Source organism: Contarinia nasturtii, unplaced genomic scaffold, assembly GCF_009176525.2.
Source record: "Contarinia nasturtii isolate CC-2019 unplaced genomic scaffold, AAFC_CNas_1.1 Cnas_scaffold_285, whole genome shotgun sequence".
Classification (NCBI taxonomy): Eukaryota; Metazoa; Arthropoda; class Insecta; order Diptera; family Cecidomyiidae; genus Contarinia; species Contarinia nasturtii.
The window spans coordinates 6,264,914-6,281,033 of NW_022197640.1; the positions used below are offsets into that span (position 1 = coordinate 6,264,914).

At 32.3% G+C, this 16,120-nt stretch overlaps 1 protein-coding gene across 5 annotated transcripts in view; it reads left to right on the forward strand.

The window, feature by feature from the left end:
- LOC116337511 (pleckstrin homology domain-containing family G member 5-like) overlaps positions 1-14,513 on the forward strand; it is a 42,544-nt gene extending 28,031 nt beyond the window's left edge. For 4 of the 5 annotated variants that reach the window (XM_031762131.1, XM_031762135.1, XM_031762132.1 and 1 more), the window contains exons 6-20: positions 3,602-3,696; positions 3,864-3,949; positions 4,161-4,241; positions 4,552-4,604; positions 4,805-5,212; positions 5,542-5,676; positions 5,772-5,977; positions 6,457-6,577; positions 7,008-7,118; positions 8,565-8,711; positions 9,726-9,797; positions 10,544-10,675; positions 10,815-10,984; positions 11,590-11,955; positions 12,345-14,508. In XM_031762131.1, coding sequence (XP_031617991.1) covers positions 3,602-3,696; positions 3,864-3,949; positions 4,161-4,241; positions 4,552-4,604; positions 4,805-5,212; positions 5,542-5,676; positions 5,772-5,977; positions 6,457-6,577; positions 7,008-7,118; positions 8,565-8,711; positions 9,726-9,797; positions 10,544-10,675; positions 10,815-10,984; positions 11,590-11,955; positions 12,345-12,657 — 2,496 coding nt within the window. In that variant the 3' untranslated portion in view covers positions 12,658-14,508. Of the gene's footprint in view, positions 1-3,601; positions 3,697-3,863; positions 3,950-4,160; positions 4,242-4,551; positions 4,605-4,804; positions 5,213-5,541; positions 5,677-5,771; positions 5,978-6,456; positions 6,578-7,007; positions 7,119-8,564; positions 8,712-9,725; positions 9,798-10,543; positions 10,676-10,814; positions 10,985-11,589; positions 11,956-12,344 lie in introns of all 5 variants that reach the window. The other variant, XM_031762130.1, reaches the window with a different exon arrangement.
- Positions 14,514-16,120: the final 1,607 nt, after the last annotated feature.

Genomic DNA, 16,120 nt, shown 5'->3' on the forward strand with positions numbered 1-16,120 from the left:
TGACAAATGTGGCAGCATAATTTAAGAACCAAATGAATTTAAATCCGATTATTGAGGCAATGATTTAGAATCACAATCAAATGTCGAAAGAAATAAATTGAAATTTTTGCTGATTTATTTCTATATCATAGGTTATAATAAATTTTAACTTTTTTTTACACAATACACGTTTTTCGAAATGAGCAAAAAAAAAAACAGGAAATTCCGACTCATGATTGCCTTCAGAATGAAACACTTGAAAAATCAAAAGAATGCTTATTATTAATATAAGCATTGAAATGTGTAACCTTATTTTTTATTTTCGCATTCAGCGTTTTTCCCATTTACACACACACACAAACACAAGCTGACATTATTTCAAACATTATAACTTGCAACTTGAAGCTATTTCGGGAACTAAATGGAAGATAATATCGTGAAAACAGCTTTTCATAAAAAAGTGCTTATAAATTTTCATTTTTCCCATGCACTCATACAAACGCCGTTCCTTTCTTCCCACGTGTATAAATTATATTGAATCACTTTTAATTGTTTTACGAGAGATAAGAGCTCTTTTTTTCACAAAAAGAATGTGGCAAGAGATATGTATAATAAGTCTTGAAATGCCAATAACGATGTTCAATGAATGCTTTGCGGAAGAAGAGACAATATGTGTCGATAAAATCACTTGTGTTTAAACTTTCAAGTATATACGATACATTGTATATGCGATGTATTTGTTTACGAATTTATGCTGCTTATTCAAATAAATGTAAGATATTTAACTAACTTTTATTCGACTCAATGTCACATCGAATCACTTGTTCGCTCAAAGGATTTAAGTATTTACAAACATCATATTTATATCTCAAAATTAATTAGGGAAGCTCAAAAATATGCATATATATTTTTTGCTATTTTTTTTCTCTCATTCATGTTACGTTTACATAATTTGCCCTTTAGTTACGTGCTTTTTTCACTTCGAGTTTGGCACGATAACCATACATGGGCACAGAAAAAATCTAAGGGGGGTGTCCATCAGCCAACCAAAAACTCTAGCAAATCCATACATGGGCACAGGGGGTGTAAGCCCCTTTCAAATTTTTTAAACTCATTGGGTTTGGACGTGGTTTAGAGGCATGATGATAAGTATGAAATTGTTTGTGTGCGCGTGTGCCATGAATTTCAAACAAATATTTGGACCATATATTTGAAATAATGATTCATTTTCAATATGTATGAGCAAAAATGCCACTGTCTACGATGATATACATATTAGAATTAGCCATCGTTCCATTTACGTATACAAACTGATCCATATAGACTGGCACACATAATTTATGTGTATGGTGTGTATTCTTGGTTAAATATTCACAAAGAGTATGAAAAATATATAGAGAAAAAAACCGCCTTCATTCAATCATGTCATTGAATTCACAGGGTGTCGCTGTTGCTTTCTATCTATTCACTTGCTCATTTTTTTTCATTTTGTCTCTCTTTCTCCTTTATTTTTGTTCATCTTTTACGTTTATCACCCGCGATTTTCCCCACTAATTACCTTGACTGATTCCGTTTGCGTTCACGAATGTTGGCAAACCATTGATTCATTTAGTAAATGAATGGCACGCGGCTATCAATTTGCGCTTGATGACGCTGCTAAATGACAAAGTTATATCATCAATCCGTTCGAATGTCGTTTTGAAAGTCAAGCGGCAGAAAGAATGAAAAAAAAGAAAAATAATTGCATTGTTCTATACATCCTCTACAGACGCATTTGTTCTGTTAATCTTGCTCTCTCTCTCTCCCGTTCGCTTCCTTTGTTCACGTTTTCACTCTGCTCTCTAACTCTATATATATAGTTTTGTGAATATGTGTAAAAATTAGTTAAGCACATTGTCAAATCAGCGAACTGTTAAAACCAATTATGCTTGGGTAAGTTTCATCGATGTAAAGGCTACAAATTGAAACATTCACGCCAATCCACCAATTGTCCCTTTATTGTATAAAGTTTTTCTTTCGCATTAACGTTTGACGCAACAATGTAAACACTTTTATGTACACAATAGCTTGATTAACATTTATCCACGGTGTTTGAGTTAAATGGTAGTTTTTTTAACAAAACATAGGAGACGTTCGACATCTAATTCATATTCAATTTCAAAATGAATCGCAACATTGTTGATTTTCAAACTTCTAGAAAAATGAAAGCTAAATAAAATAAAAATTCTTGCGGCAGTATAAGACGAACTTTTCCGTATGGTGGTCCATGCGTGATTTTGCGTTCAGCGGACAAGGTGCCACGTGGAACAGACCCACAACAACCATGCTCAAAACGGCCTGATTCGGGTTCTATGACCTCGGAAACGTCTAGAAAACATGTCGAGGTGTCGTAAATTTTGACCCATTGCAATACATTCCCCTAGTAGATGTGTGCGGAAAAGTAAAATTGAAAACTTATTGAAGAAATACACACACTTGATTGACAACGTTTTATTGAGTATAAATATCATTTTTTGATAATTAAAGTTACCTTAAATATCATTGGTTATTATCAATGAAATATGAAAATCATTTGAATATACCTTATCTTATTTGTATGAACGAACGAGCGCAAACACAGAGCTCACTGTGTGAGCCAATTTGGTGATTGGACGCATTGTTTTGTATTCGTAGTATTTGCAAATTTAACGCTATTCGCTCAGTAATATTTAACAATACCCAATTGAATGACGTCATCAATTTTGTTCACTAAATTAACTTGAAAAACTTCTATCGAATAAAAAATATGAGCGAGAATTTGAAGCATTGGGCAACAGTTTACTGTTAGATATTTGCGCATACATATTTGTCAACAATGTATAGAATTCGTTAAATTATTAAAGGACATAATGCTATTAGTATGGATATGAAATGACTGTATTTTCAATATGAATGTCGAATGGAAACATTTGTGCTTACAAACATAGATTGTTTCTATTAAGCAATATATGCTGTGTATATGCATGTTCCGGCAACGCAAAATCTATCATTTGTAACGATTAACGTAACAGTGATACAAATGTACGCATTACAATGAAATTCACAATTTTGAGCTTAATGTTGCCTTGAAAAATAGGGCAATGCATATTGTGTGTAGAACAGTGTTTTTTTTTTGCATTTTCAATAAATGATTGGAGAAATTGTTTTGTTCAGCGAACCAAGCGCTGACTAAGACAATTGGATACAATGCATTGCCAATGGTGGCAACGTCAGCGGCTGGCATCGTCAAGAACGAAAATGATGGCGTTGAATTGAAATTAGTTTTTACGAGGTTACTAATCGTATTAGTCGTATACAATTAAATGACGTAATTGGCCATAAGTTTTTTCCTTTTGAAATCAACGTACACTCTAAATCAAAGTGGAAAAGCAGTGAAAATCGCTCCAAATAGGTCGTTATCTTTCGATTTAATTACTTGCGTGTATCATTGGTTGAATCAATCAATAAATTTTGGACTAAGAATGAAAGTGTAGGGTGGTTAGTGTGCGGATGAGATGCCAAAATAGCACATTATTAGATTCGTAATAGTTTATGGAAATTTATTGGAAACGCTTATCAACCATAATGATTGATCTATTTGCAGGTGAACCATTCGAACTTTTTTCGTATTTACTTTGATGTGAATGCGGTCAGTGAGAAGGAGGAAATATTGCCGGCTGTAAAAGGAGCTACACTTGGGTATTTTACTAATATCCATGTTAACTTCTAACAAGAGTTCATCGTATTTTCAACAGAACCATATATTTTATCGTTGTTTTTTTCTTCTTTTCCCTTTTCTCTCTTTCCATTTTCTTCCATTATCCACTAAAACTCGATTTTTTTCCATTTTATTCTTGTTACCGAAGGCATGTATTAAGTGAATCACTGCTTCGACGAAATTTAAGCATTTCACAATTGGCAATCCATGAACTTCCCGGAACAAGTGATCTCAGTAAGTTTAACCTTTCACAACTATTGTAAATTCAAATGTTTAATTAATAAAAAGAAAAATTCGGGAAAAAAAATGAAAGTGGTGAAACAAACAAAAAATACCTTTATTCAAGAAATAATGAAGCTCTCAAGCTCACAATGGGAGAACCAATATTTGTTTATCATGAAGATAAAAATAGTATACATTTACTTCTATATTTGTTCGTCATCAGAAATTCCATTAACTCAACTCAACCACGTGAATGATAAAACAGACACTGGCCAATTGGCTGGCAAGTACCTCATTATAACAGGTACGTCAAAGTTTATAATTCAATATTGTTTGTATTATTTCGTTTTATGAGAGTGCATTAAAATACGATTTTCATCGGTTTTTTTGTATGTATTTTTTGTGTGGAAAGAACGCATTCTTGTAAATAGGTAGAATAGGTAGAATAGATAGGGTTGGTAGTTATTTGGGCCTATTATAAATTATGCTTCATTAGCATGCTCACTTTCTTCAGGCAAAACAAAAAAAAATGATGAAATATGTATCCAACTCAATTAGTAAGACTGGTTTAAAGATTTAATCTTGTTTCCTGATGTATACTTTTGCCGATATAGAACAAGACGGGGTCAAGTTATATCATCCATCTCTGCAGAAGGTCCCATCATTGGTATGCAAATTTTTGTACTTGATTTTTTCCTTAAATTGATTCTTTTTTCTCTCAACGAGACAACATACCGTTTGTCTCATTTACATCATTAAAAAAGACCAGAAGAATAAAAAAAGAATCATATTTCAAACAGATATGAAATAAATAGCTTGTAACTCACAATCTCGTTCTCTTACATTTTTGTGTAAAATTTATTGCAGCAAAGCGATGGCCCGCGACCGATGCGACTTTATTCGTCCGTATCAGCTGAAGAGGCAACTGAATCATCGCATATTTTCGATTCGGTAAAATCCAATTTGATCACAACGAAACCATCAAAGCCACGCTGGTCAACATTATTTGGCCAAAAGAATCCACAACAAGGTCAATTATGCGAAATATTAAACAGTTATGCAAAGAATGGTGTGCCACAGTCGAAAACATTTTCATCGTTTGAACACACGGATTTAGCATCATCACTTCATTATATGAACAACATACATGGTTCGTGGAAGGAATTTGTGAATGAATCCAATATGAAGGAGCATGAAATCAAAATTCAGTCCGCCATCTGGGAATTAGTTTCCACCGAAGTCGATTACATACATGCGCTACAAACCGTTACAGAGGTAAAATAGAATGTAACGTAAAAGCCACATATTTGTGGAAAATGCAACAAACAAAAAAAGAACACGAGAAAGAGAGTGACTACAGCAGAAAAAGAGCACACACACCAAAACGTAACAGAGTAAAAAGAATGCAAAAATCAAACGCACAATCAAACCAAAATCACACAGCAGACAATTGGATTTTCTAACACAAAACCATTTCATAACTCAACATGATGCCCGTTTATATGTTTGCACTTTCTCTTTCTCTCTCTCTCTTTCTCTAATACTCACTCGCCCACTCTCCCTTGCCTAATTTTTTCTCTTTCTCTTTATTCTGTCTCACGTAGCTTTTTTTATCCTGTTTGGAGGCAATTCAATCGCATAAAATTTTAACGGACATCGATCAAAGCAAACTATTTTTAAATATTCGAGAAATTTACGAAGTTAATATTAAATTTTGGACACTGTATTTGTATCCAATGGTAAGTTTTAAATGAAAGAAATACTAAACAACGGTGTAGATATTATAGAACTAAAAAATATTTCAATTCAATTGACTGTATTTAAAATGGTATAGGTACAGAATAGCATTAAAACGGGAGCCAAAATGTGCATCGACTTCTTTCGGCCGGCATTCGAAAACTTTCCAAAGATTTTTTCGCCCTATAAAATTTACTGCGCTGAACAGAGTACATGTCAATATTATTGCAGGGATTTAAATGGAAGCAATACACTATTCACATCATATTTGGCATGGTGTGAAGCGCAAAAGCTCTGCAATCGGTAGGTTTGAACGTATCTTGATATCTGACGATGATGTTCAAAGCGACTACAATAATTTCATTGAAGAATGAGCATGATTGCGAGTAATTAAAAAGAAGAAAGAGACATGAATTTATATTGCATAACAATGGTGTTTGTTTGTGTAAGTGTCCGTTATTCCCATTCATATGAATGTCAGTGTGTGTGCATTTAATTGTTTGCTATAATATCCGCGCTGAAGCAAAACATTTTGTGTGATTTACTCAAGCCATTTCGAAAATGAGGCTTATTGTAAGTTATGGAGTAAATTGACGCTCTTTTCAATTGTACATTTCCGTCTTGACGTATTGCTTTCCCACTCTCGCGCGCGCTCTCGTCTGCTCATTCATTCGCCTCGCATATAGTTCTCTTTCAACAAAATCGTTCGGATCACAAGCTTCATGTACAAACGAAATCGTTTGTATGCTGGATATAATGCCAACACTAAGCCTTTCTTACAGCTTGCGATTGGCAGATATTCTGGTAAGACCTACACAAAGACTGACTAAATACGGTTTGCTGCTGGGAGCAATGAGAAAAAATGTGGTTGACGAAAATGATGCTGAATCCTTGGACTTAATGGTATGTATTACCAAATAATGCATATTGTTTGCATTTTCTAACAGCATACAACAATGAGCTAGCCGCTCTAATCGTCTCAAATCATTCATTGCCCACATCGCCATAGTGTGTAATTCAATAATCACTCATATTCAATATACACAGCATATTACATTAAGCCAACGGCACACGTCTTCAAACATTCACTACATTACGACCACCTATTATACTATATATATATTCATTCGTTTTTCACATTTTCACATATTCACATACAAAGACCCGGTTTGTTTTTCTTCATTCTTGTTCCTCCATTTCATACACATCATAATCTTGTTGTTCCCTTTTCCTTTTTGTCTGTCTCTCGCCACTTTTTTCACTCTCCTATACATACATGCACATACACATATTTCTATATAATGTTCTCTATAATGAATATAAATGATCATAGATTCACTGTGTGGAAAGTTTTGTATTTGGCGTGAATGTACACTTGACAATGCGTCAAGAAAACGAAAGGCTAAAGGGTATAATGGCGCGTATTGAATCATATGATGTTGTGGTAAGTAATTATATATGAAAAACAATTTTGTTTTTCTTCTGATTGTTATTATTATTATGCTTTACATTTTTCTTTTTAATACTTGATTCTCTTTCACTAATTCTTACACTTACATACACACATACACACGCATACATACTTGCGAAGTAATTATTATAATTTACACGGAATGTTAAGACAGTACTAATACAGCTGCCATAATCGGCATGCCGATATAATAAAAATTCCATCACAATACACGCATACTTACCGTAATAAATCGTCTCTTTGATACATATCCGCAACAATTGCTTTTGTAATTTAGTTTGAAAAATGTCTTTTGCGTTTTCGCCCCCACCCCCCCCACAACTAATGATGGCAAAAAAAACTCAAACAGATCCATATTATACGTATCAAGTTGTGACATTTTCAACTTTCTGTGAAAGCTAACTGCTGTTGACATTTGCCCTTAACTCAAAGGGATAAATTGCGGAACATTGTTCCAGCTATACTGCGTTGGTTCGTTTTTTTTATCAGTATTTAACCGTGATCAACCGTCATGACTCCAAATTAATATTATCATAAAATGTATTTTCAATGTTTTATTTTGCTTTGCGGTAAGGACTTGTAAGCCTTTTTGTGATACACAACCAATTGTTGGATTTAGGCCCACACACATGCCCATTATAAATACCATTTTGTGTACCATGGAAATATTTATTCCTATTTTAATAAAAAAACGTGCGTTTCTAACTGACAAAAATCTATGAAATAAAATGGCTTCTCGTGGGAAAAGTAATTATGAAGTGTTTTTTTGAGAGCTTTGTCATGGGCATTATTACAATTACCTATTTTATTATCTTCTATGAATGCCATTTTCATGGAATGTAAAATAAAGATAGATAATACATCAAAATACATGTGATTTTTTTCGGATTGAAAGCTTCTATAAATAGCAATTTAGGTATTTCGCAATTGTTTATTACATCACAAGATTAGAAAAGAATAAAAGATTTTACGATGACAATTTATTATCAAAAATTCTTTGAACTCGAGATTGTGCACTTTGCGGGCAATAAAATAGATTTTTCATGAGATGTTTCCATAACAATTTCGTAACCAACCAGCCCCCTCTTCTTTCACTCTCTCTCTCTCTCTCTCTCTCTCTCTCTCTCTCTCTCTCTCTCTCTATTCCTTGTGAACATACCTACGGCAAACAAAAAATAAAGCGGTATCGGTTTTGCCTGCTCATTTTATGCATTTGTTTCACATTAAAGTTTATCGTCTCCACAAAATGCGTAAGATTCCAACGATTCTGTTCACCAATTAAGTCAATTCTTATTTAATTAATCAATTACCGGTCATAGTAATTCTATAATGTGTGTTTATGTATGTGTTCTTGATACAATTTAACTTTAGTGCATTTCTCGTTTAAGATCTAATTTATTTGTGATTATCTTTTTCCAGGACACTAATAATGAGAACATGGAGAAGTTATTGAAACAACATTGTACGATGTTTGACCTTTGTGGACCGATGATTGGTGTTGCACAACCAAATGGACGTCATTTATTTATGGAAGGTGATTTACGGTACAAAGATAGCACAACTAAGGTTCGTTTGTTTTATATGAAATCATACGGTTTTGAAACTATTACAATTAAGAAATCATTTAGACATTTTGTTCATGTCATTTAATGAAAATTCCAAAAACTAAAACATTTTCTCAGAGTTATAAAAAACATTAGGTAGTTGAAGAAATGTAACAAATTCATACTAAAATCAATTATATTAACCTCATTTTATGAAACTAATGTGATTGTGAGAAATTCAAGAAGTCGCTTGGTTAATTGCAATGAGTTTCGACAACGTGTCGAGAACGTAGATAGAATACCATTGATTTTGATGTGATTTATATCATAGCAATGAATTTCCTACTAAAGAGCTAAATGGTGCCGACACTAACTAACGGCAGGATTTTTAAATTCATTTGAACGATGTATCATGAATGCACTTGTACGTTATAGTGGGCATGTAATAGAATAAACAGTGTTTATTAAACACTAGATAGAGTTAGTTATAGTGAACTGAGAGTGAATTACGAAGTATGTTTCAAATTACTATCACCAATGTCATGGCAATGTTACTTTAAAATTTTGACATTAAAAGTACATGTTATAGTTATTGTCCTTTCATTGCTAAAATGTATATCTATAGAAATTTTTAAAGCAAACTTTCAATTTTTTGCTCATTTTGTTGAATAAATCACCGAAATTCAAAAAAAAAAAAAAAAAAACAATCAATCATAAGAGCAGAAATGTTAAATGACAGAAATCCTTTCTATTTGATTACATTGAAAAGCATGTTCACTAATAGTAATTGTTGATACATAACTAATGAAATGAGCACGTTTGATTCAAAATTCATTACATTATTGATTGTATATAGCTATATGATGTAGAGTTAAGTCATCAAATTGTGTTGACGATTTGTAATATATTTTGTGGACATTACACATTTCATTGCCGAACATGATTTGATGTAAATGTAAACAAAAATATAATAATACACGCATCAACACGTTCACATGTACACTTCAAATAACCGATTTAGTGTCAATTCAACTAGGTTGACGTCCATTGTTTCCTGCTAACAGATTTGCTGTTAATCTGCAAAAAGAAAGGAATGGGCAATTTGAAGGTAAATTCTTGTTTCAATTACTCACATTTCAATGCTTCCATCCACACACAAACACACACATAAATCTCACGCATAACAGCATGAAGTTTATTGATATTTTTATTTTGGATATTGATGAATATATTGAACAAACGCAGTATTTGCATTTATTTGTAAGTGAAAACATCGGAAATATCGTATATAATACATAAATAAAACCAATAAATTGGACAATGTCGGCCAATAAATAACTGAAAAAAGTGGATAAAATGCCGTCAATAAAAACGACAGAAAAAAATATGAAAATACCCAACACGTCAAGACGCTTGAAGTCTATGAACCATTCGAACGGCAAAAAAAAATCCATCAAAATGATGACGAAGACAAGAAAGAAAAATATATACAACAACAAAACAAATAGTCGGCATAAAACTGAGCGAATATGAAATATTTTAAAAGCATCGTTTCGTGTCCATGCATTTTTAATGTTTATGATCTGACTCATTTTCCAAATAAATGTGCCATATTCTATTCTTTATCAATGTCGTACATTCTGAAGTATCATCACACACATAGTTGAACTTATACAGACATGTTTACGCTCAACTTGCACATATTAAACACGCTTGCAAATTACCATATTGAAGTGTCAAACTTTTATTCATCCACACAGATTTCAACTAAAATAATATGTCAAATTTCTTCCATTTTTTTCACATTTCTTCTCTTTTGTGATTTTTTTCCTGTGCTGTTTACAAAAAAAAAAGGTTATTCGACAGCCATATTTTACGGATAGATTGAAAATACAAATAAAAGACAGCACTTTATACTTAATTTATTTGAACGAATGGGATCTGGCCATATCCGCATTTACACTTCACTGCTCCGATGTAGCGCGGGTAAAAAAATCGTTTTTTTTTTTTTTTCAAATAAATTTGTTTGTTTGTTATCTTATTATTATTCAGTGGCTTTAATTCATTTGCATTTTACTTTCAATCAATCAAATACAAAACACAATGGTTACGGTCGGATACGCAGAATTGGTTCGACGCTTTAACAAAAACAAAACACATTTATTCAAGACTGAAACAAAGCTCACCATTTGATAGTTACAATATTAGATACAGCACGGAAACTCTAGGCGTCCGAAAGTCACCATTGAACAGCACAATGGGAAGTCGACTATCCAGTCTGAATAATAGTCACAGGTATAGTATAGAAGTATTTCTCAATTGTTGAAGACGCATGAGATCCTTACGCACAATATCACACATTTAATCTGATATGAGCATGATGGTTCGAGGTTTAAACATTCAATTGAATAAATTTAAAATTATAAATTTATGTATAAAATTGTGGTGCTTTTATGCAACCGAATTCGCCTTTGTGAAATCGTTGTAATGAATTTTCAGATATGATGAATTTTGTGAGAAGAAAAAAAACCCAACGAAACAAAAAAAAAAAGATTCGGGCAAATGTGGCTCTTTGATGACGATGCAAATTCAACGTGCACCATTAATATCCGTTAAACATAAACATTTATTGCTTCCGAAATAAATAAAAAGAAATCCGAATACAAACCGCACAAATGTAATATGTCATGATACCAAAGTATGCGTCATTAAAGTTTATTCTCTCTGGTGTGTCTGTATTCTTTTTTTGGCTTACAAATTATTCTTTCAACCACAATTTAAACCTCGAATTATTTATTCATCCAGAGCTCGGGCCCATAATTTTATTTTAATAATCACTATTTTCGTTTCCAACGAACATACACATACAATTGCGTCTTTCTCTCTCCTTTTTTTCACAGTGGCTCGGTGGAGTTGAACGATTCGCGTAATATTTCAATGGATTATGAAAAGGCAAGCTCATTATCAAGTGATGAAAGTATGCAAATGGGTTCAGCCACAGTCGTGCAAGGAGGATCAAATGTACCAACAACATCAAAAAAACTATTACAATATACACCAAGCACAAAATATAGAGGCACAACACCGAATACGTTGCTCATTCAGCCATTCGTTCATTTGGGCCAAAGTTTACCCAATTTGAATTTGAATGTATCACAAACATCTGCAAACAATACGCTGCTTGTGCCTGGTACATCATCCGGACATTCGAATTTGTTGTCGCCCAGCCAAAGAGGAATAAGCTACCCACCCCCATCTCCAACACGGTAAAAACAGCAAATAAAAAACAATTGAATTTCTTCCAGTGACACTGATCGCGCCCACAACATAACACATATTCACTTTCGGAATACCATTCCCCATCCACTCATCCATCCATTTTCAGTCACATTGATTCAATTCCATTTCCATCCCAAGAGACTTATCATTTATGGTGTGGCATTGTTTTGTTTCATTGATTTTATTTTCTACTCATTCTTGCATCAATCGATACACAAATTTTGCATTTTGTTTTATGTTTGGGTGCTTACGTTTTCTATCACATACTAATATCATTATTCTATTTTCAATTTTTCATTTTCTCCCCTAAAAAAAACATTTGGCATAAACGGAATATTTGAAAACGAATTAAAAAAAAAAAATAAAAAAAATTCAGAGCGATCTTACGTCGTGGATTTGCATTTTCACAATCGATTAAAAATCCACCGTTGATAAAGTCTCGAAACATTCAATCTCAATGCAGTGTAACGGCAAACGTACCGATTCCATTAATTGGCACGGGTGGATGTGGTGGTAAAACACCCGAAACCACTGCTCAAATCAAAGATACATCGAAGTTACAATATCATCATACATCGATAACGGGTCCAACAAAACATACACAAGTACAACAAAAACTGAGCAATGAATCAATCGATTTAACGTATTCAAATCAAAACCAACAATCGAAAAATGAGCATATTGTTTGACCAATGACTAAATTAAACTTACACAACATCAACAACAGCAACAATAGCAGCAGATACAACAATTCTAACGGCAGACAAAACCAAATAAGAAATCGTATTTTTAATTATATTAAGAGATTATGTCTTATTACATTATTTATTGTTTTTGAGATTGTGATTCTAGTATTATGATAAATAATCCAGCTACATAGAATCCTGTTTGTGTGGAATTTTCATCGGAGTAACAAGTCGTACGGCCTGCCGCTTTCAACTTCGTAAGTGTTTGAAAAAGGAAGAAATGCGAAAAAAGAGAGCAACAAATGCGGTCTAATCAACGCACATATAAAGCGCAAGCAAATTTATCTTTAATAAAGACTTTTTGGCAAAAAGTTTTTGCATTGCAAGCGCCAAATTGTGGATTTGAACGTGCTTTTCGAATTTTTTTTCTCTTCGCACTTCATTGTATAAATTGCTGAAATGCGCATAGCAGCAAAAATAAAAGCTTATGAACCAGACAACCTCGGTACGGTTGAGTTATTATCGTTAAAGGCATTACACAATTTCGATTCAACGCATGATATTACAATGTTTTAATGAGCAACGAAGATGAAAGCATTTTCAACCAAAAATGTTCTTCCCATGTAAGTTGAGTGCTTTTGTCACACTATCGATTAGAAAATACACATTAAAAAAAAATAGAAGAAAGTAGCATAAAGACAGTAAATAAAACATTTTAATTGTTTGAATGAACATCAGAGTTGCGTATTTTACACTGGAGGTGCGCGCACATAGTAGACTTCGCACACACATTTACATAGAAGTTTCGCAGTTGTCGAAAAATTCAAAACTGATATTTGAAATGTCAAATTTCTATATAAACAGTTTGTGAGTGCGATGTCTACTATGTGCACGCACCACCAGTGTGAAAAACGCAACTCTGATGAGCATTTTTAATGGAAAATGAAATAATACAAAATAATAATTTACAAAAAAAACACGATTTAAACAAAAAAGTGTAAAAGAAAAATGGAGGGAAATTCTTCGATTCAATACTTAAGATTACTTTACTTGTTCAAACATAAGTGTACATTTCAAGCAGACACATTGTGTTTAATACAATACTTATTGTTTAAGAATTTAAAATAATTTCAATGTAGACTTTAGATGGTGATAACAAAATTCATTGACAATGACTACTCTCGAGTATTTTAAATAAAAAAAAAGTATCTACTTAGTAAAACAATGGCTCTAATAGTAAAATGGAATTAATATTGAACATCACTACCATTAGTTAAAAGATAAAAAGGCATATATATATATACTAAAAACACACTAAGATAAAAATTAACGTAGACAATAGTGTGTCGTTTATTTATATAGTCAGTGGAAATGATTATGGATAAAATGAAGATAAATGAGGATTTCCTTAATTTTTGTTGTCGTCATTAAATGTTATCATTTTGGCTTGTTTGCTTTTCTGCAGATCAAACGCATACGTCGTGTATGATATGAAATTGAAACAAAAATATGATTTATTTTTGTCTATTTCTGATTTGCATGGAAACAAATTTTGCTATATTACATTTTGTATTCATAAAAAAAGAAATGTTTTATTTTTGTTTCATCAAATGCACAGAGGAAAAACGTTCACATTTTTGACACAAGCGTTTTTTCTGTCAGAAATCTAGCATTTCTCTCATGAACTTATAACCAATTATTGCATCCATATCATGAGTGCCTGTGCTATTTACATTGTCAGTGAGAATCACACTCGAGAATGCGCCACCTAGAAACGTTGTCGTTTTTATGAATATTGTTGCACATTTGAATGTTATTCATCTCAAAAACTTTTCTGATTTGAGATCAATCGATTGAAAATCAACAAATCAATGATTAAAATAAAATCAGTGAAATAATTTGATTTGAAGTTTATGTTTCAAATCAAATTATTAAAAGAAATCAATAAAAAAATGATTTGATTTGAATTTTCTCAAATTAAAATCTTCAAATCATTCAAATCAAATTATTTTACTGTATTTCATTTGAAAATTTTCAGCAGTTCACATCGTAAAATGATGCTTGTCCATGTCTTTACGTAAGCATTTCTACAATGTAACTAGATGGAGCTTTGAAAATTTCACTTCTCCCGGTCATGATGGTTGAAATATTGTAGAAAACAAAAAACGCTGGTACAAAAAGATTGAACCAATTTTTGCTATGTATGTGCGGAACGGACGATTTTACTGATTGTTCCGTCATTATTTGTGTTCCTGTTACTTTCTTGCATTGAATTTGACTCATTAAAAATACATATTTTAACTCTATTTAATAGGATACGGAAATGAATGATTTCGAACATACTTTTCAAATATACACACATTAAGTTTTTCACTCTTTCCCAAACAGTTTTCATTTTGTGATGTTTCTTCCTAAAAGCAGATAGAAAAAAATAACAAACAAACTATTAAAGGGCGAAAGATTCTCATAAGTCATTGCATGGAGGTTTTTTTTGCAGAAAGTACTATTGATAGAGTCAGACCAACGATGTTGATGACGCAAAACTTTTTCATAAAAACATTCATTTTGGTCCACTGCATCATTATGTAAAACATAAACATAGCTATGATGTTTTTTGTTGGCGTGTTTAAAGGACTCTGGAGTTTTTGATCTGATCTAATCATCCACAATTCGAAACAATTCTATTGTTAAGTGTATCGTGAATTGAATGTTTAGTGTTTACTCATATAGATACAAATTGTAAGTTAGACCATTTAGTTTCAGAGCATTTAACAATCGAAAAAAAACTTTCTGATATTTTTGAATTCAACGACTTTTTTTCGTATTGTATCATACTTTTCCGTTGTCTTCTTGAAATAAGAAGAAATGAAGTGAAAAAAAATTTGTTCAACATATCAATATTCTGATGTTTGTATTCTAAACAAAAATGAATTATCAATCTTACATAGCTTTAAATTTAATATTTAAGTGTAATTAAATAAATGTGCATGCATTTTCGAATCATAAAGAGTACCAACGCTTAGTAAAATATTTATTACGAGTGTGTGAATACACAAAAAATTGAGAAAAAAAAGAAGAATATTTACACTTTTGCGATTGTACCTTCTGAAAAAAAGAGAAAAAGAAGGAAATAATTAGTTATAAGGGATATTGTTTTTTTTTGTAGAAAATCCACCGTTTATCCCATATGTTGTCTGTGAACACGGCGACAGATTTCTTATAGCATTAGTTAACACAAACATATATACACACACAACCAAATGGAATAGCATCATGATATATCGAAATTTCGTCGAAGCGTCGTATTTCATGCGAATAAACTTGTTTATTTGAAAACCGATATCCACAATCAAGTTAAGTTGAAAGGGCTTAAAATTGTAATTACCGCTGAAACATTCAAAGACACTCACGCTAAGTTCACTTTGAAATGCAAAACTATTTACCTATACAACATATAACAACAATT